The following is a 20,790-nucleotide window of genomic DNA, read 5'->3' as shown; positions in this document are numbered from 1 at the left end:
CGTGCCTGTGAGTATAGATGTGCCACTTATGTGAATGTGCCTGTGGAGGCCAGAAGAGGACATCAGATTCCTTGGAGCTGGAGTTACCACCCAGTGTGGGTTCTGGGAGTCACTGCGGTCCTTCTGGAAGAACTGTATGTGTTCATAACAGCTGAACTATCTCTTATCTGCTCTTAACTGCTGAACCATCTCACCAGCCCACATTCTTCTTTTTGACTAATTTCCCTATATATGTTTGTTAATCTATAAAATGAACATAACTAACAACTTCCTTTTGATCTAGTGAGTGTCCTTGTGAGATGAAATGGTAAAATTACTTTTTAAAAAAAGCAAAGTTTTTTTTGGCTGGGTATGTAGTGCATGCCTTTAATCCCTGCATTCAGGAGGCAGAGGCAGGTGGCTCTCTGCAAGTTTGAGGCCAACCTGGTCAAAATAGTGAGCTCCAGGACACTATGTAGCTATGAAGACAAGACCCTATCTCTAAATAAATAAATAACAAAAAAAACCCAACCAAAACTTTAAAATCAAACAAAAACAACAAAGTTTTCTGACTATTTCATTAGACTTGGAGGATATATTTTATATCAAGAAGAAGTGACTGCTTTTGCAACAGTATTGATTTGTAGATTCACCACAGTCTGCACTTCTGTTCCCTCCCCATGCATGCTGCTGCTCTTTGGTGCCCATGATCATGATGAATCAGTGTATGGGAAAGAAAACCAAAATCTCTGAAGGTCAGCAGTCTCAGCTGTACTCAGAGACCTCATTCGGGATGCTCAACCACTTCCCTCATCATATTCCCCAGAAATATTACACTCATAGTATTTCCCACTAGTCACATGTGTATATCTGTGCTCCAGGTGACATGCCTCTGCCTGAGGAGTCTAGCCATGAGCCTGCCAGACTCAAAGTTTGCTGTGTGCTGTGGTAGATAAAGTAGACCAGCTCCCTGTTCCTATAGGGTCCCCAGCCAAAACTGCAATTGGAAAAAAATGGATGTGAAGACTGCACCCCAGACTTTAAAAACAGGAAGAAATCTATTACATATCAAGCTTATATTGTCCAGGAAATATATGCCTATTACTAATGTCAAATTGTGACAGAAAAAGGACAGTGTTTATTGTAGCATTTTTTATAATAACAGAATGGCAGTGGATTTCCAGTATGTAATAATTAAAATAATCTAGTGACAGCTGGGGCGATGACTTAGTAGATGATAAAGCCCTTTCTATGGAAGTATGAGGACTAGAATTTGGATCCCTGACACCCCGGTAAAATATGGGGCAGGCATGGTAGCCTGCCTAATCTCAGTACTCAGGGTGTAGAGACAGGGACTCTCCAGAGCAAACCAGCTAGCTCGGTTCGCTGAATTAGCTAGCTCTGGGTTCAAGGAGAGCTCTTACCTCAGTATCAATGGTAGAGAGTGGTCAAGGAAGATACTGATGTCAGACTCTGACCTTTAAACATGGATGCAAACTTGTATACATACACCCACACATGTGCCTACATACATGTGAAAATGCACAGGCCACACATAAGTAACCTGTTGTAGTGTGTATCAATCTACATATACTAACATTTAAAATTAAAATAGCATAATAAACATTGTCTAGTACAAGACAAAGACAAAGGCAAATTACATACTGCAAATCAACACACATATACAACCAGTTGTGTAAAGTTTCAAAATACCTAGAATGAGTCTATATATTATCAAGGACTTAAACACAATGTAATAAGTGTGGGAAAGCCTTCAAGGAATGACCACGCACTAACTTTACAACAATGCCTGTTACTTGCAGAAATAGAAGAAAAGGTTGAAGCATTAACGTGTTTTATTGAATTAAAAGATTTAGCAAATGTGGCAAAATTTGTTAAGTCTGTGCTTTGTTGTTTTTTGCCATCTAAGTGTGTTAATTAAAGTTGAACAGATGCAATTAATGTGCTTGGATGATTTTCTGTTTCTAGTGCACTCAGATTTTTATGTAGGGTGTCTTCCAAAGAAACGTAACCGTAACCTGGTGTTCTAAGGTTGAAGTTTATCTGTGGCTCAGGCGTCCAGGACATTGAATCTCACCAGCAGAGGGCGCTGCTCTATAGCGAATGTGAGGTTAGGATGTCCTCTCAGGATTTCTTGATTCCCTGTTCTGCCCTGATAGGGGAAGAAAGAGTCACATATGATAGGAGTATGTTTTTTCCCCACCTGCTTGTAGAAAGGGGCACAGAACCCAGCCCTCTGGACACATTGTCTCTTTCTTAACATTTGTAGACTGAAGAACAGCAAGAAGTGGCATATGCCAGTGCATCCATCAAGTCTTCCTGGAGATATATGAATGTTTGTTGTTGTTGTTGTTGCTGTTGCTAAACTGGCAATGTTCCTTGTTCTCTAGATGGAAAAAGATTACTCTTACCTGAAGGAGGTCTGTGATCATCAAGCAGAACAACTGAGCAGGACCAGCCTAAAATTACAAGAGAAAGCTTCAGAGAGTGATGCAGAAATCAAAGACATGAAAGAAACCATATTTGAATTGGAAGATCAGGTGGAACAGCACCGTGCCGTCAAGTTACACAACAATCAGCTCATCAGTGAGCTGGAAAGTAAGTGAAGTCAGACCCGGAGAGGTGCAACCGGGGTAGCAGATGCTGTCCTGGTGGGTGACAGGAGGAGCTTCTAAGGACGTGTGTCAGCTGGGGTGTCAGGGAAGCCTGTCTTTTGATCACTGTAATCTCCCAGCAAACAACACTTGTGAGACAAGCAGTAATCTCTGAAATTAAATAAAAATCTGGGTGACAGATGATAGATGACCGCAGCTCTTGCAGGAGGTCAGGTACATTTTGGAAGTGTTAGGTGTACCTGTGCAGCATCCCGAGGCCTCCATCACTAGACAACCAAACCTGCTTTGAATTCAGCTGTCACCATGAGAGGCTTTTTCACTGAGGATGACCTTCAGGGTTTAAGAGTGTTATTTAGAATAAATTGTTTACAGCCTTTGTGTCAGCGGTGTGTTGCCTTCAGAATCTGATGCATGAGAGCTAGGTCATCTGCACAGAGTGAAACAAATAATACATGCCTGTGGTCAGGTCCGGCGTGCTTCCCATTGGTGGACGGTGTAGGGTTTCTCACAGATTCATATGGCACTTGGTATCTGAAGAGGCATTGGTATATGGCTTTATGACGTCACTGCTTTGAATAGGGGAAGACTTTTTTTCCTTTTTTTTTTGTTTTTTGTTTTATTTTGTTTTTTGTTTTTGTTTTTTGAGACAGGATTTTTTCTATATAATAACTCTGGCAGCCCTGAAATTCACTTTGTAGACCAGGTTGGTCTTGAACCCACAGAGATCTGCCTGCCTCTTCCTCCCAAGGCATGTGTGCCCCCACTGCCCGGGGTGGGGGTAGACATTTAAAAAATTTTTTTTAATTAAATATCCTTTCCTTTTGTTCAAGCCAGCCTTATCAAATATTACATCTAATGAACTTTGCTTTTGTAACAAGACTTAATTAATAAAACTTTGTATGGCACTAATTATTTCTAATTGTTTAGTTGCCTGAGGAGTTTTCCTACCATGTGTGCACAGCAGACTCATTACTCACAGTTTCTGTATTCCTGAATTCACCTGCTCACTAATATACGCATACCACGCCCCCCCACTGGTACTCGAAACACCTTCCTGGTTTGGGGATATGCAGAGAGAGGTGAAAGGTCAGCCAAAAAGTCAGAAAAATCTCTGTTCCCAGCAGAGACCCAGCTCAGGAGACTTCTGCTTTCTGATCTAAATTCTGATACTGTGTGCAAGTATCTTTTCTTTCCTTAAAATTTTTTTAAAATTTTATTTATTTTGCCTTTCTTTTTTTAAAATTTTATTGATTTTTATTGAGCTCTACATTTTTCTCTGCTCCCCTTCCTGCCTATCCCCTCCTCTTTAACCCTTTCCCAAGGTCCCCATACTCCCAATTTACTCAGGAGATCTTGTCTTTTTCTACTTCCTATGTAGATTAGAGCTATGTAAGTCTCTTTTAGGGTCCTCATTTTTGTCTAGGTTCTCTGGGATTGTGATTTGTAGGTTGGTTTTCTTTGCTTTATCTTTAAAAACCACTTATGAGTGAGTACATGTGATAATTGTCTTTCTGGATCTGGGTTACCTCACTCAAAATCATCTTTTCTAGCTCCATCCATTTGCCTGCAAAATTCAAGATGTTAATTTTTTCTGCTATGTAGACTCCATTGTGTACATGTACCATATTTTCCTTATCCATTCTTCAGTCTAGGGGCATCTAGGTTGTTTTCAAGTTCTGGCTATGACAAACAAAGCTGCTGTGAACATAGCTGAGCACATGTCCTTGTGGCACGATTGAGCATCCTTTGGATATATACCCAAAAGTGGTATTGCTGGGTCTTGAGGAAGGTTGTTTCCTAGAAATTTTATTTATTTTGAGTGTGGAAGATAGCTTGTGGGAATTGATTCTCTCCTTCTACCACATGGGTCCCAGGGATCAATCTCAGAGTTGTCAGGTTTGATGGTAAGTGCCTTTACCCACTGAGCCAACAACAGCCCGCAAGTGGTTTTTACATGCTGTCCCACAAACAAACACTTTTGTACTTGTTTTTCATGGTTTTTGATATTTGAAATACTAAAAGAAATAGGTGTGTTAGAGAATCTTGGTCAGGCCTGAGCTTTTGTGATGGTGAATTTAAGTTCATTGTCAACCTATCAGGAGTCCAGTGTATCCTGACAGAGGAGAAGGTCCTTCTCCAATCCTAACACAAGTGCTGGGGTGATAGCAGCTATGCACAGTGATACATCTTCATCGATGGGTGGGGAGGAGTCTTACAAGTTCACGGAATGAAGGCCAGTAGCCGGCAGTGTTGCAATGCCAGAGACAAGAGGAATTCTTCATAACCTAGCCCAGGGCCAGGAAAATGTTCACTCCTTCTCACTGTGTACCCATAGGCATAAGAGAAAGGTTACTTATGGCAAGAAGATTGCATAGGTAAGGGAGCTACAGAAGTTCCTGTTTGGTATTGGGGGAAAAAATCAGGGCAGATGAAGTTCCTGATGCTATGGGACTGGCCTATTTTACAAGGATTCTGGCTCGCAGAACTATAACGTACGAGCAGTATTTCAGATGATGAAAAATGCAACCAGAAGCTTACAGAAATCCAGCACTGTGTTTCCTTTGAACGCCACAGTCCAGAATTCTCTAGTTGAGTAAGCATGGTTTCTGTGAGAGGAGCTGATGGTGTGCTCTGTGCCTGGATTAATAGACTAATGTCAGAGAGGCAGTGCCATTGCCTTTGTCATGGACTGTAGAGCATTGACGTTCAGTGTCACCCAGGCTCAATAGTCGTTCTTGAGAATGCAGTTAAATATCTGGCCATTGTCTGTTTCCAAACATAGCACCCTCTTTATAAAGAATAAGGTCAAGGGAGACAAGTTCTGTTTTGTTTTGCTTTGTGATTTAGCACTGTGGAGAATGTGGTTGTATTGTCTCTAAATCCTTCAAAGTCAGCCCAGACACACCAAGAAAACCAGTGTATAATTAATGTCCAGAGCAAATTTCAGGCGCACATCTAGTGATTATATCATAATATATCTGAGACTGAAAATAACACGGACCATCTTCTGAGAAGCTTTTAAACTCCTGCTAGGGATATCAAGGTATTATTAAAGTATATTTGTGTCAGGAAGACGGGGACACTCAAATCCAGCCTTAGATTAATCCTTTCCTCCCATGAGATCCTTGAGAGAGACAGACAAAACAACAAGAAATGAAGGGGGGGACTTCTTACTCTGAGGCATTGATCCTAAACATAAACCTCAGACCTCAAAAGCTGGTTCAGAGCCTCTGGGCAGGACGTTACTGTATGGATCCCAGCCTTCTCTGGAGATTCTAATTCATAGCCTGCTCCTCAACCCCCTCCCATTAAAATTTTATTTCTGTCTGTCTGTCTTTTTCTTTCCTTTTCTTTTTTCCTTCCATCTTTTCTTCCTTCCATCCTTCCTTCCTTCCTTTCTTCCTTTTTTTCTTTTTTTTAGAGAGAGTACTTTGTGACTTAGGGACTAGGATTTTAAGTATGTACCACTATGGCTGGCTTGATTCATATCCTTAATAGACAAACACTAGGAATTTTTGCTTGGTGATTGTCGTATTGATACTTACATTTAAATGGCTCATAGCAGTGTGGAGAGAGCTGGAGACAGGGAGAACAAGAGACAGAATTAGTTCTTAATTATCGAAAGGTAGTTGTGCCACCTGTGGACTTGTTCTATATGTGGGCCCAGATCCTGGCTATCTTCAGAGATTCTGAACCCATGGGTCTAGAGCTTACGCTTGCCCACCTGTGTCCCATGTGATTCTCAGGATTAGGAGTGGTGACTCTAGAAATGAGTTTCAAAGTCACAGGAGTAATAACCAGTAGACTCTCTTACACCAGAGGCCTCCAAATCTCAGTAATAAAGGCTGTTCAGGAAGCTTGTGCGTGACTGGCAGGGAAGCCCGAGGTAAGAGTGTGAGCTGTGTGACTGTTGAGACTTCCTTCCGTAGTGCTACATGACAGTGCATACAACCTTCTAAGGATATAACCCAAGCACAGAATTGCCATCCAATTCTGTCATGGAGGACTCTGCTTCTAGCCCTGTTTTTAGAGTCCTTACAACATAACTTACTGGAGAGGGTTAGGTTTTAAGCCTGTTGTCTCTAGAACTGTCCTCTTGGTTTGCAGCTTATCTTGTCCAGGAGCCTTGCAACTTTCTAACTCCTGTCTAACTCATTTCCTTTTAGGCAGTGTGATCAAGCTGGAGGAACAGAAATCAGACCTAGAACGGCAGTTGAAGACCCTGACAAAACAGATAAAGGTAAGCCTTGACCAGGAACTTTTTCTATCATCTTATTGGACATTATTCCTGTCTTAGGTCTGAAACACTGGGAAAACACCCTGCCATTTTACCCAGCCAGCTTCTTCCAGAGCAATGATTCTCAACCTTCCTGTTGCTGCAAGCCCTTAATACAGTTCCTCATGTTATGATGACCCCCAACCACAGCATTATTTTACTGCTACTTTATAACGGTAATTTTGCCACTGTTATGAATCATAAATGTCTGATATACAACCCCCCAAAGCATCACAGCCCACAAGTTGAGAGCCATTGTCCTAGAATCTCTTGAGGCCATAAATCTGAGTTGTATATCCTTTCTGGCTGGATAGGAAACTAAAGCAATCAGTTTTTAGTTGCAGAACTCTGTAACACCAAGGAGTTACCTCTTGTGCCTCTTCCAAGTAGTGGGACACCGTTAAAGCCACATCTTTCTGCGTAATCCTCTTTCTTAGTGGCTGATACTAGGATTCGGGAGCCCATACATAGAGACCCCAGCTCCCTGCCCAGTATCTGAGGGACATGTGGATTCTGTCATTTTTTAGGAGGAAACTGAGGAATGGAGGCGGTTCCAGGCGGACCTGCAGACTGCAGTGGTGGTGGCCAATGACATCAAGTGTGAGGCTCAACAGGAGCTGCGAACTGTGAAGAGGAGGTTGTTGGAGGAGGAGGAGAAGAATGCCAGGCTGCAGAAGGAGCTGGGGGACATACAGGGACACAGCAGGTGGGTCACAGGAAGGGCCACACTTGTGTGAGTCTAATGGGCACATGACCAGTGCTTTGCTTCTCTCTTGATCTGTGTGGGGTGTGTGTGTGTGTGTGTGTGTGTGTGTGTGTGTGTGTGTGTGTGGTGGCTAGGCTGCTGAGTCATGGGGGGATGGGGTGCTTTTGTGTCTCTCTGTGCCAGGTTTTGCTGTGTTTTTTCTAGGATCATTGTACCACTACCATCCTCACTATGCAGCTAAAGACATTCTGTCAGGGTTCTGCACAGGATTTTAGAAAAAAACACATCACCTACATGTGAAGGAAAAGATCTAGCCAGATGTCCTCTTATACTTAAAGAAAGGGTACCTGTTAGATTTTAGTATTTATCAGCATAGGGAGAGCACACTCGCGAATACTAACTTGCCTAGGTCTCATACATCAGGAAAAGCTAAAATGATTTTGAAGGAGCACTGCCTCCAGATAAAGGATCCATTCCTACCAGCCCAGGGCTGTGTCTCCTGATTGCTGATCATGGGCTCTTGCAAAAAGGCCTTGACTTCAGAGGTAGAGGCACAAGGATAGAAGAAGCCAGCCAAGGCTACCTTACATGGTGAGACCCTGCCTCAAACAAAAAGAAACAAGAAAAAGTCATGTTTCTGCTGGGGTCAGTGGTGACTGACACCTGTAATCCCAGCCCAAGGACAGAGGCAGGAAGATTAGGAATCAGAGTCATCCTCAGCTACATAGTGAGTTCACTGAACTTAATTCCCAGCACCCATATCAGGTGGCTCACAATATCTCAGTCCAATCGTGTTTAAGAGGAGGGTGTTCCTAAAGCAAACTTGAAATTTATTATTATATAAAATTTAAGTGGGGAGCTGGAGAGATGGCTCAGCAATTACTAGAACTGGCTGCTCTTCAGAGGACTCTGGTTGGATTTCTAACAACCACACAGTGGCTCACAGCTATCTGTAACTCCAGTCCCAGGAGAGATCTGATGCCTTCTTCTGGTCTCAGAGGGTACAAGGCATGCACATACATGAGCATGCATGCATACAAAATACTCATACCCATAAAATAAAATTTAAATTTAAGTGGGATTCATAGACAAAATTATAAACAGCACTTTTGGCATTAGTAGTGTGGCGTTTTCCATTAATTGGGAGTCAGTATCCTTAACTTTGAGAATTTTGAGTGTTCAGAAATTAATGTTGAATTTCCAAATGTCTTTCAAATATAAAATACTGTCTTTTAAAGTAAAATTTAGGAGCTTCTAAATATTAGTCTGGAGGTTGCCTTAATCTTCGTGCTTCCCAGGATTAGAAAGGCTGGTGTTGACTTTCTTGCTGAGCCTGGGGTCTGATCAGTGATCATGAGTTTCACAGCCTTGGGAAAGTTGTTAGATTCTTCTCACAATTCTGTTTCTTTGAATTCTGTCTATCAAATCTGTTTCAGTTGTGCCTTGTTCCTTTGGCTACAGAAGGATTCGGTAGTCAGCTCTCAGGACCATTATTTTGTAGTAAAGTTCCTTTCTGGCCACCAAAGAATGTGAAGTTTTTGTTTCGTTTTTTTAAATTGAAGTCAGAAGGAGAATAGGAATAAAGGTTTCCTGATGTCCCCAACTAAGATGATCACATGATCCTTCTGTTTGCCTGTGTACCTGCTTTTGTTGTCTGTCTTGCTTCCACATTGTATGTCTTTGGAAGAGGAACCACGCCATAACTTGTATTGCTTACTATGTGCATTATTTTAAAGATTAATGTTTTGTAAAAGATAGGCTCTGCATTTCTATGGTGACTCGGCATAGGTTATTGTACAAGATGGTGCATTTCCCGTGTTGGGTCTCAGATCCCAGCCGAAACTCTGGCGGAACAGGAAACCTCTGTCTGTGTCCGTATGCTGCATTCTGTCCCTTTAAAAACACATCCATTTTTTTTTTATTTTCCTGAACATTTTAAACCAACTACCCAAGTCAAGCAACTTATCACAAAACCTTTCAGAACTTTAGGACCGACAACGGTTACCATTAGGCTTCAGAGTGGATTTGCCTCTCATTGCATTTGGCAAGACATGGGACAACTGCTGATGCTAGTGTATCTGATTTCACACTTCTCCCAAGCTGCCTCCTTGAAGAACTGACTTTTTGAAAATTCCTTGCTGGTAACTCAGTGCCCTCCCGAACCTACCATATGAACAAAAATGGAAGCCAGCCCACATCCTCAAAGCTCCTGATGCAGCTTAATGTTTCCATCTCGGTGGAACAAGTTCTTGCCTGACATGCGATTTGACTTTGACGGTCATTCACGGAGAGACACAGCCAGACAGCTTGCAGAGGATTCTCTGATGAGGTCCTCCAGGCACAGCCGAGATGCAGCCCAGCTCTGACATGGGGCTAGCAATTCATACTCCAGTTCTGTGTAAGCGGACATTCAAAGGAATCACTGTAGAGCGAAGCTGATAGGTGAGCAAATGAGGAGCCTGGGTAGGAGTACAGAACAGCGTCTGTTATCAACAACCAAGTCACTAAAGCAAAGAGGGTTGTATTTAACTCATTAGTATTCTTTAGTCCCATTGCATTTTCAAATGTGGTTTTTTTTATTTTTGTGTCTCGTATGGTTTGAGTGTTTTTTTTTTGTTTTTTTTTTTTTTTGGTTTTTCGAGACAGGGTTTCTCAAGTGTTTTGTTTTGAGCTCAAGTAATTCTCCCACCTCATCTTCCCTAGTATTTAGAACTGTAGGCACATGCCGTCACTCCTTTAGAGTCAGAATAATTGATCTTATTCACGGGATTGCCAGATATGCTGGTGACATCTCTAGCCCATACTTGAACAAAAGGATAAGTGAATTTGAGGCCAGCATGAACTACATGAGATCCTATCTTTAAAAAAAAATAAAAATAAATCATAAAACGGGGGTGGGGGACTAGAAAAATGGCTTACTCAGTATGTAAGTATGCTTGCTTTGTAAGCATGAGGACCTGAATTCAAACTCCCAGTAACCAAGTAAAAAAGCTGGACATGGGTACAAGTTGGGGGTTCAATCAGGTGGATCCCAGGAGTTCAGTGGCTAGCTAGCCTAGCTAAAACAGTGAACTTCAGGGTCATTGAGAGATCCTGTCTCACAAGAATAAGGCAGAGAGCAATAGAGAAAAACACTTGACATCTTGTCTAGTCTCTGTACATACAAGCACAAGTGAGCATATATACATACACATATATACACATACCACACACAGCCACTCCTCAAATATGTGTATAAATATACATTCACACACACATATATGTATATAGCAATATAAGTACATATATATACATATATGTCCCCATGTATCTCAATATCTTAATACTAATATCTTGATGTTGTTAATTCATTTCTTTTTATGATGCCAAAGCATTTAATTCATAAGATAAAGCAATTGTGACTATTCATGCGTGAATTATTCTAATAGCAACAGTCAATCATAAAACAGAAATTGTATGAGCTATAAAGAGAAATATGCAAAAGTCACAGAGAATAATCATGCTCTGTAAACTCATTCTTCTCACCCACTGTCACTGTCTCCTTTCCTGTGCGGCTCTACTCTGTTTAGATTAGGAACTATGAGTAGGCAGTGTTTGTAAATACTTCCAAACTCTCCCATTCTGAGGCTGGTTGGTTAGCTGACCTTTCTCTTTTGAGTCAGAATCCCAAGGGTCTGAGTCAGAAAGCCCTGCCATCTCTCCCATGTAGTCCTTGGAACTTCACTGATGGCCACCTTCAAATGTTAGCTGTGACTTGCAGGCCTGATATTTTTCTTACAGAATTTGAACATAAAAATGTTCTGTTTTCCGGACATACAAATTAATGAATGAAAGTATAAGACATAACTTTCTCAGTCATGGCTTCTTCTCTGTTTGGACAGTTAGGAGATAGGCATTGAAATGAAAACTCATTAAAATTAAAACATCAAGTCTGGGATAGGATGTACCTCATTGGTATGCTGCTTGCTTAGTGTGTACCAGACTCTGGGTTTAATCTCCAGCATCTACATACATACATACATACATACATACAGCCATCAGATCTGTTTCCTAAGAAGTTGAGTACTGGAGTCCAGCAGATACAGGGAAACATCTCAGTGTCTGGATTCCATGGAGCCACTTACAGCCCTTCTAACCAAAGGTGTTAGTGATGAACAGGACACGCACAAGTGTCATGAATAATAATGGAAATTATTTTTAAGATGACTTGTCCCATTCCTATAAAGTTTATCATAATAGTACCAATAAGCACTGGTGGAAGACATCTTCAAAAGAAAGAACCTATTAAAAACACTAAATATTTGCTCCCAATTTATAACATTAACTTTCAAAATAAAATGTTTCAGATTCACATGTGTTGATCCTTGAATTTCCCCTGGATCACACATTGTCCTCAGTGCACATGTTACCCTCAGTTAAGTGAGCAGCATGGTAGTTTGTCCCATACAGACTGTTGGAGCTGGCTTTTGATATGCGCTGTGCACTAACGTCCGTCGTGTGTACCTGTGCCGCCCTGTTTCGTCCTTAAGCTCTAACATTTCACAGCCACACCGCGTGTGCTCTTTCTGTAGCTGCTGCTAGAAGTTCATATGATGGAGGTATAATGTTCCTGAGTGACCAAAATGTCTCTTGGAGCTCTCTGTGATACTGAATCCCTGGCCTTGGTGGAGACACCAGTTCCCATAGAAATTCCTATGTAGTTTCTTATTTAACCTTAGCATTCCTGGGGCCACAGGCATTTCATTTGGCTCTGAAAGTAAAAATTGACCATCTTCTATGGTCTTCTCAGCAAGCATAATTCAGTCACTTGCATATGCTTTCATCGTTAAAATACACAGCTATGACTTTAGATACTTATGTAGTGATGTTTCAGTCTGTGTGTGTATGTGATGCTGAGGACCAAGCCTAGAACCTTGCACATGCTACACAAGTGCTCTATCTCTGAGCTAACAGCCTCGCTGTTGTGTAGCCTAGCAGACTATAATCTAAAGGGCTATATATGCCTCTTCTCTGACCCCTATCTTTACAGATTTGTTTTAGAAAATATGGGTATGTTCTTCCCTGAGTCTTTAGAATTTTTAAGCTGGAACAGTAAAAAGAAATAAAACCATTGTTTTTTTCTCTTGGCATTGATGATGGAGGGAAGCATGAAACTCCCCAAATGTCAGGGGCTGGTGTGCATTCTGGATGTCTCTACTTTATCAGGACAGTTCTTGGAGAAGTTCTGGTGGGAGAAGCAGAGTAATAGCATTTTGAAGTCTTTGCCATTTTTTCTATCCGAAGAACATTGGCTTCAAAAAAGATAAAAAAAAAATGCAGCAATAGAAATGAAAACATGGTGGCTATGTATTCTGGGTATTAGCTCCTCCCTGTGAGAGAGATAAGCTGGTAGCTCTTGTGTTTGTAAACAGAGATCCCACTGGCTTATATAACTCCTTTACCAGCCTTCCCTCCCATTTCTATCTTCACAGCTCCATGGTCTCTGTCAGCTAGCAGAGCATTTGGTGGAAGAAAAACAGCCCAGCCCTTGCCATGATTGGAAACTACTGCCATTTCTATATGAAAGGGGGATCTGTAGAGGAGATTACCACTGTGTAAAGAGCGCACTTGTCTCCTGTGCCGTTCACTATTCCACACACAGTCATTACAGCCAGAGTGTCTTTAGCTTCCCTTCACCCTGGAATCAGCTCACTGCCTGATCACATGTTCAAAAATGTTTCCTCCTTTTTTCTCTCAGAAAACTCAGCATTCCCTCCCTCCGTCCCCCCTCTCTCCCTCCCTCTCCCCTCTCTCTCCCTCCACCCCCCCTCTCTCTCCTTTTTCTCCCTCCCTCCCTCCCTCCCTCCCTTCCTCCCTCCCCCCCTCCCTCCCTCTCTCTGGAGAATAAAATGAAGTTCGGAAAAACAAAATACAAGTCTTGTGAAAAAAAATATTTTATATGTAACTAGAATACACAAAGAATAATGGTTTAGCAAGCCCCAGGTCTTGGTGAATGCAGCCCATGTGGTGTTCACTTTTTTGCTGCCTACTTGAATATAGGATCCAACAGTTTTGAAATTCATGCTAGTTATAGCAAAATAAGAAGCCATCTGCATGATGCCTTAGACCAGAGAAAAAGTTCTGCTCCTAACATTGAGGCTTCCTTGAGCCTTTTCAAGCCATGGTATCATTTCATTACCTCATCTGAAGGAAGCTGCCCCTGAGCTTTGGTTGGTTTCCAGAGTCTTTGGTAGGTTAACCATAAACACATTTGGTTGATGATAAAGGATGTAGTTAGGTGAAGACGCCAGTAGAAACCTAACAAATTAATGAAGGACAACTTACAACAAAAGCCTCATACATGAAACTCACCTGGGAAACTTAAAGACTTTCAATGGAGAAGAACACAGCTCAGAGTGGTCTGGAATGCAGCCTATGATTTGACTTCTGGAAACGCGTGCATGTGTAAAGACCTGTATCTGTTTCAGCGAGTCCATTAGGCAAAAACCTACTGCACTTCTCACGTGAGGGGCAGCTCCAGTAGGGATCTGCCATGCTTCCTGTGTGAGAGGCAGCTCCAGTGTATCCCTGGAGGCTTTCTAGTTACATCGTATTGGAGGACATGAGTTGATCTGTGAGAAAATGAAAATTAAGATGCGGAATTATTCTTAAACTCAGGAAGACATTTTGAGGTTATTAACTTCAAGAGCACAGATTTCACTAGAAAAATTGTAAAAATTTTTGGTGTGAAAACTTGTAAAAATAATGTAAGATACTAGCTGTCCAAGTAGGACTGGAATTTGTCCTGAAAGATCTTTTCATCAGATTGAGAATTCCAAAATGTCTTAAAATTTATGTGCCGAACATTTTCATATATAAACAGTGAGGAAAATGCAGCCTCGATTTCAAGTGCGCAGCTATATTTGCAGTTGTGTATTGATCTGTCTTTACTCTGGATACTATTGAATGTTTTTATATGTAAGTGTTTATGATGTGCTAAATAAATATTATTTAGAGGAGTCTGCGGTTTGAATTTTAATCACTGGTTGCGTTTTTGCAGGGCTCTTGTGATAAACTTTGTTCAAAAAATTTTCCTGAATATAATTTCAGAACTTTATTGTTTTATGATGCTGGAAATGAACCTAGAGATTTGTGTGTATAGCAAGCACTTCACCATCTCAAGCCCTTAATACTTTCATATAGTAGAATCTATTTGTATTTTCCTTTGTTTCTTGGATGGTGGGTGGTGTGTGTGTGTGTGTGTGTGTGTGTGTGTAAGATTTTTTTCCACTCCAGTATTTGTAAATAGTTTATTAAGTATCCTTCATTTCACACACATGTGAATGTTCACACCCAGACATTTGATCCATCTGTGTTTACTGAATCTGATGTAACCTGCAGTTCTTTTTCTTCCATATACATAGCCAGTCCAACCAGCATAATTTATTATCAAAATAATTCTTTTCTGCTGAATAGAAATGTCACTTTTCATTGTTTATTTCATCTGTGCTCCCTGTGCTCAGGGAGGCCTTCCTAAATACTCTCTTCTTTTGTTTTCTTTTGAATTAGTTCTGCTTCCGAATATTTTAATTGGATTATTATACCGTGTGTGTGTGTATGTACACATATTTAAACTTGGCCTTTCATTTACAATTATTAACTTGCTAGCCATGGTGCTACATGTCTGTAAATTCTGCCCTTGGGAGGTAGAGGCAGGAGGATCAAGAATTCAAGGTTATCCTCACTTATCCAATGAGTCTGAGTCTAGCTAGGACTACTATCTCAAAAAAAGATATCTCTTTTCAAAGAAAGAAAAGAGAAAGAACGGAAGGAAGGAAGAAACAAAGAAGGAAAGAAATTTTACAAAAGTAAAATTGTCTTATTTCATCTTTTATTCTATTTTATGAAATTTTAAGGTTGGTATTATCAAGTGCCTCTTTCCTTTCATAAACTTCTGAAGGTCTGTTCTCTCCTAAATGTGATTATTATTTTACAAAATATTTTTATAGATTAGGACTTAAGTTTTTTTTATTTTTTAATGTTTTTATGTGAGGAGACATTTCTGTTCATCACAGACTCTTGCTTAAATAGCTACAAATATGTCAGGGCCTGACCTTTCCCTGAGTACTTGTAGTTTATACCTGGATACACCACTCTGCCTATCAATGAATGCTTCAACTCATCTACTCTACCATAAACTAGAGGGTGTGCTCTCAATGAAAACTGAAGTTCAAATAGTGTGCAAAAGGAGAAGGTGCTCAGTACGTGTGGTGATTCACACCTTTAATCCTGCTGAGTGTGGTGGTGCACACCTTATTTTAGCTCTCAGGAGGCAGAGGCAGATGGATCTCTGATTTTGATGCCAGCCTAATCTACACAGTGAGTTCCAGGACAGCCAGGTTACACAGTGAGACCCTGTCTGAAACTCCTTGATGTGTAGTTTCTTCTCTGGAAAAACCTAGATGTGGAAGCCATATTTCTGGGTCTGCTTTTTGCTTCGTTATTGTCCATGTTAGATATAGGGCATGGCTTTTCCTGGCCAGGATCATCTTTCCATGGACTCCTCAGATAGTGCTCATATCCCTGATGTTCTGTAAGGATGTGCTTTATGTTTTTGGCTTCATGTTCCTCTCCAGCCCTGACCCTGTAGGATAGAGGATACTAGCAAGGTAGACCCCTATCATCTTTATTCTCTTTGTAAGGGAATTGGGGGAAAGCCCCTGGTACCCTCACCCATAATACACACACACACACACACACACACACACACACACACACACACACACACACACACATATATATATATATATATATATATATATATATATATATTCCTGTGTACCAGAGAGTTTAAAAGTTTGTTTTGTTTTTGAGACAGAATCTCACTATGTATCCTGTCTGGCCTAGAACCCACAATGTAGACCAGGCTGGCCTCAAACTCATAGAGCTCTGCCAACCTCTAACTCTGATTCATGAGTGCTGGAATTAAAGTTTAAGCCATGGATGGTACCCTTCCTTAGTTTCTGTTGCTGATGGAAGATGCTTAACTGCTTTGATTCTTCTTGATGGGATTTAGAAAATAAGATGTGTTTAAGCTACCATTTTACTTGATGTTTTTCCCTTGTTCTGTATGCTAGTACTGAAAATAGAAAGTGAATTTCAGAAGATACTGTTTGATTCCTAAGATCAAAGACTTCATAATTTTTGCCTTATAATAAGAGCAACAAACTTCTTTTAGATCTGTTGAAAACATTAATAATTTTGTGAAAATGACATCCCAGATTAGGGCAAAGAATATTCAAAGGCACTGAGTCAGGACATAAAAAGGAACAAAACTCCGTGGCTGAGCTGAAAGCTGAAAGCTTAGATGGACAGAGAGGAGTCACAGAAGCCCACAATGGCACTGTGAGAAGCCTGGGGCCAGGCTTTATTCTATTGTTTCAGCGTGGCAGGTGTAAGCATGAGCTTGGTGGGACCACTCCTCTTTACAAACAGTCTGTCGAGTGTGAAAGCACATCAGCATTGTGATGTGACACTTGACAAGTAGAGTTAACATTTGAACGCTTCAAAAATCACAATACACAAGAGCTCACCTGGACTTGGACCAAAATAGGCAATGCCACCAAGTGATACCAAAAATCAACACCGTTTGAAAGCTCTGTTCTACAGCCAAACAAAGTAAAGCTGTGGGTTTGAGAGGATGGGGGGGGGGGGGGGGAATTTGAAGGGAAAGTCATCACAGATGTGTGTATACATATGTTAAATTACAACAAAAGACACATAAGGTGGACCTGCAGCCAAACAGTGGTTGATGGGAAATGCTGCCTTTTGACAAACACATAATCCATTTGCATTCATGCCCCAGAGCATCTGGCCTCTGGTTTTCTGTTCTTAGGTAATGGGCTTCCAATTCCCACATGCAAAGTAATGAACTAAGAGACTACTGAAGTGAGTACTGGTGGCCTTTGTCCTTAGGTGTGTACCTTTCCCGGAACATGCACACACTACAGAGAATTTGACAAACACTCCCCTACAAGCTCAGTTGATAACCCCGATTCATCACTTGGGTACCATGTAGCCAAGTTTCCCTCAAAACTTAAATAACGTTAGGGATTTCTGTAGAAAATTATTCTTTCGGATACTCTTTCCTCAGTCTTCCCAAGTCTGGGATGCTGGTTTTGTGACATGTTACACTTCCTGGCATATGCAGTAAAGATCTATGCTGTGCATTTACTGAAGTCACTGTTACAGCTTTAGATGTGGTGGCAGACATGCTTTGTTTCTGTTTTAGATGTGATTCCTAACTAGAAGCTGGCCATTTCTTGCAGGATCTGGCTAAGAAAAAGAGCAAACTGCACAGTGCTATAGGGAAAACTAATGTGTTGGGCTTACTGAGCACCAGAGTGTGTTCGTATTTTGAAGCCAACAGAAGCTGTGCCTCTGGGTGACTTAGATTTTCAAGGCATATTTGACTCCTTGTGTGATCCAACCTAGAGGCTAGAGTTGGCCTTGAACAGTTGGCTTAGCCAAGTGTATGATCTTGCACTTTACTCTTTATTTACAGAATTTACTGAGCTATTCCTATATGATTAAATATTTCTTTTTTTTCTTTCTTTCTTGTTTTTTTTTTTTTTTCTGAGAAAGAGTTTCTTTCTGTAGCTTTAGAACCTGTCCTAGAACTCACTCTGTAGACCAGGGTGGCCTCGAACTCACAGAGATCCGCCTGCCCCCGCATCCTGAGTGCTGGGATTAAAGGTGTGTGCCACCACCACCTGGCTGATTAAATATTTCTTAATATCTTTCATAATATACAGAATTCATATTCCTCTTGGGAACACAATTAATGTGATCATTCATTTATTGCTCAGACCATAACAGCTCTCAAAACAATCTAGTACAGGGAATTTCAGCTGGTTCACAATTAAAGGATGGGTCAGGTGTTCTCTATCTGAGTGTTTTAAATTACAGGATTTTTTTCTCAGTTTTTTCTTTAAGTATTTACATATGTATAATTAGATGTCTGGGGGCTTGTGACCTGGGCCTTCTCCTCTAATTCATTGCTGTGTCATATGTACTTTACATAGCCTGAAGGTGACTTTGTATTATACTTTTAATGCATCCACAGTCTGTCACTTGGGGTCAAGTATGGAATTATCAATAGTGGAACCATATTGACATTCAAAAGATTATGGAATTTTTGTAAATAATATATATGTATATATAAATATATGTATATGAGTTTTTGTCTACATGTGTGTATATATACCACATGCCTTCCTCATGCCCATGGATGTCAGAAGAGGACATTTGATCTCCTGGAACTGGAGTTACAGACAGCTGTGAGCTTCTGTGTGGTTGGTGGGACTCAAACCTGGGTCTTGCAGAAGAACAGTCAAAGCTGAGCCATCTCTCCAGTCCCTAATTTCAGATATTTGATTATTTTAGATTTTTCATATGATAATGTTCAGACTTATTCTTACTGTTAAAGCCAATCCAGCTGATTGGTCAATATCATCTTTGGTTATGTGAAAACAGGATCCTTTCCATTAGTTTGTATGGCTGTGTCCTTCTGAGGCCATACAAACATCATTTGATGTTTCATATCACTGGGAAACTTAGACACCTGAAAAGAATAACTTGCTGTATGTAGATCCTCTATTTTATTCCTACTAAATTAACAAGGAATAACATTTAAATAAAATATTTTAAAGGACCTGCCTTGGTTGCTCCTTTGGCAATAAGCCAGTTAAATGGAATGAACGGTGTCTCACTGTTGGCCCATTGTTTGATGTGCTTGAGAGTCACGTATGTGGGAATAAGATTTTTATTTTTCTATCTAGACATGATCTCTTAAACTGGTTTCATTTTCTTTCTACATATCTACTTGCTAATTTTCCTTTGTTCTTTAATTATTTTATTTATTTTCTTTTTTGAGGTTGAGTCTTCCCGTTTTGCCCAGCTTAGCCTCAAATTGCTGGGCTCAAGTGATCATCCTTTGGCTTCTCAGTATCTGGGGTGACGGGTTACACAATCACACTGGCCAGCCATCTGATTTTATACCATGTAACACAAGGTGGGGAGCAAAACAACCACCTCTTTGCATCAAATCATTATAAATTACTTTTTAAAAAAATCAGTCCCTTACCATTTCTGAAGTGCCTGATAGTTCCTCCCAAGAAAGTTTTCAGTTTACTGATTTTTTTTCCACTCAAAAAGAGGAGCAGTGCAATCAAGAATATAGGGCAGAGTAGTTTGGCTGCTTTAATTCTGCCTCACTTAAATTTAGTGTATTTATGTTGGTCACAGAGCAATAGAAGAAAGCTAAGAGAATAATGACAGTAAATTCAATCGTAGGAGCTTATGCATAGCTAGATTAGTTTCAGAAAATCAGGAAATATTTTAAACCTTCGCTGACCTTATTAAAATATATTTCCAGAAATATTCTGTTTGAGCCTTTCTCATGAATCAGTCATCTTGCATAACAGCTGTGGCAATATGATATAATAAAAAAAAAGTACAGTGATTTAGCAACAGGGAGGTTGGGAATTCTCATCTTGGCTCATTCACAAGGAGATTAAATGACATCCTAAAAGCCTCTAGATAAGAAAGCCACACATGAGAGCCGAATCATATGATCTGTCTATGATAGTCCCCCGTGATTCCCTGCTAGTGTTTAGAAACCATACAACATACTAGAAAATTTGCATGAGAGTGGAAGCTTCGCACAGAATTTCCATTCTTACTCTCAGAGGGCAAGTGTCACATGAAGAAGGACTGATGTGTGTAATGGTTTATACTTTATGTGGCACAGACAGAAAAGTGTTAAGTAACTTGCAGAATTGCAGAGAAAACTGAATCAACAAGATTATAGACTGAGCTTCCAGGAACAGCTTTCTGGAGTTACAACACAACTGGGCTACTGGAAGACCTGTTGCCTTCACCATGGTGGGAACCCTAAACCAGGAGGTTGCCTGTCTGTTTAGAAAACTGCAACTATAGTTCCTGGCCCCAGGAGCACCTTCTCTCTGTTACAGTCTGTGTCAACATAGTAAATGCCTGGTGTCCTGGCTCTGACCCAAGTCTCTGATGGAGAGTCTAAGTCATATGAAACCTTAGCTAAGAAAGAGTCTTGGGATTCATCTATCCAACCTCTGAGTGTGCCACATGCGGTTTGGAGGGAGCACGTGCCAACAGGGCACTGTGTACACTCCTGA

General features: G+C 40.7%; 1 protein-coding gene across 5 annotated transcripts in view; it reads left to right on the top strand.

The window, feature by feature from the left end:
• Specc1 (sperm antigen with calponin homology and coiled-coil domains 1) overlaps positions 1-20,790 on the top strand; it is a 267,140-nt gene that overhangs the window by 162,375 nt on the left and 83,975 nt on the right. For 4 of the 5 annotated variants that reach the window (XM_041664024.1, XM_041664025.1, XM_041664027.1 and 1 more), the window contains 3 exons: positions 2,391-2,598; positions 6,782-6,855; positions 7,419-7,597. In XM_041664024.1, the coding sequence (XP_041519958.1) occupies positions 2,391-2,598; positions 6,782-6,855; positions 7,419-7,597 (461 nt within the window). Of the gene's footprint in view, positions 1-2,390; positions 2,599-6,781; positions 6,856-7,418; positions 7,598-13,068; positions 13,425-20,790 lie in introns of those variants that run through there. The other variant, XM_041664028.1, reaches the window with a different exon arrangement.

Source organism: Microtus oregoni, unplaced genomic scaffold (genome assembly GCF_018167655.1).
Source record: "Microtus oregoni isolate MIOR12 unplaced genomic scaffold, Mior012 000015F_ref0000493, whole genome shotgun sequence".
Classification (NCBI taxonomy): domain Eukaryota; kingdom Metazoa; phylum Chordata; class Mammalia; order Rodentia; family Cricetidae; genus Microtus; species Microtus oregoni.
This window is presented reverse-complemented; position numbering and strand designations above follow the sequence as displayed.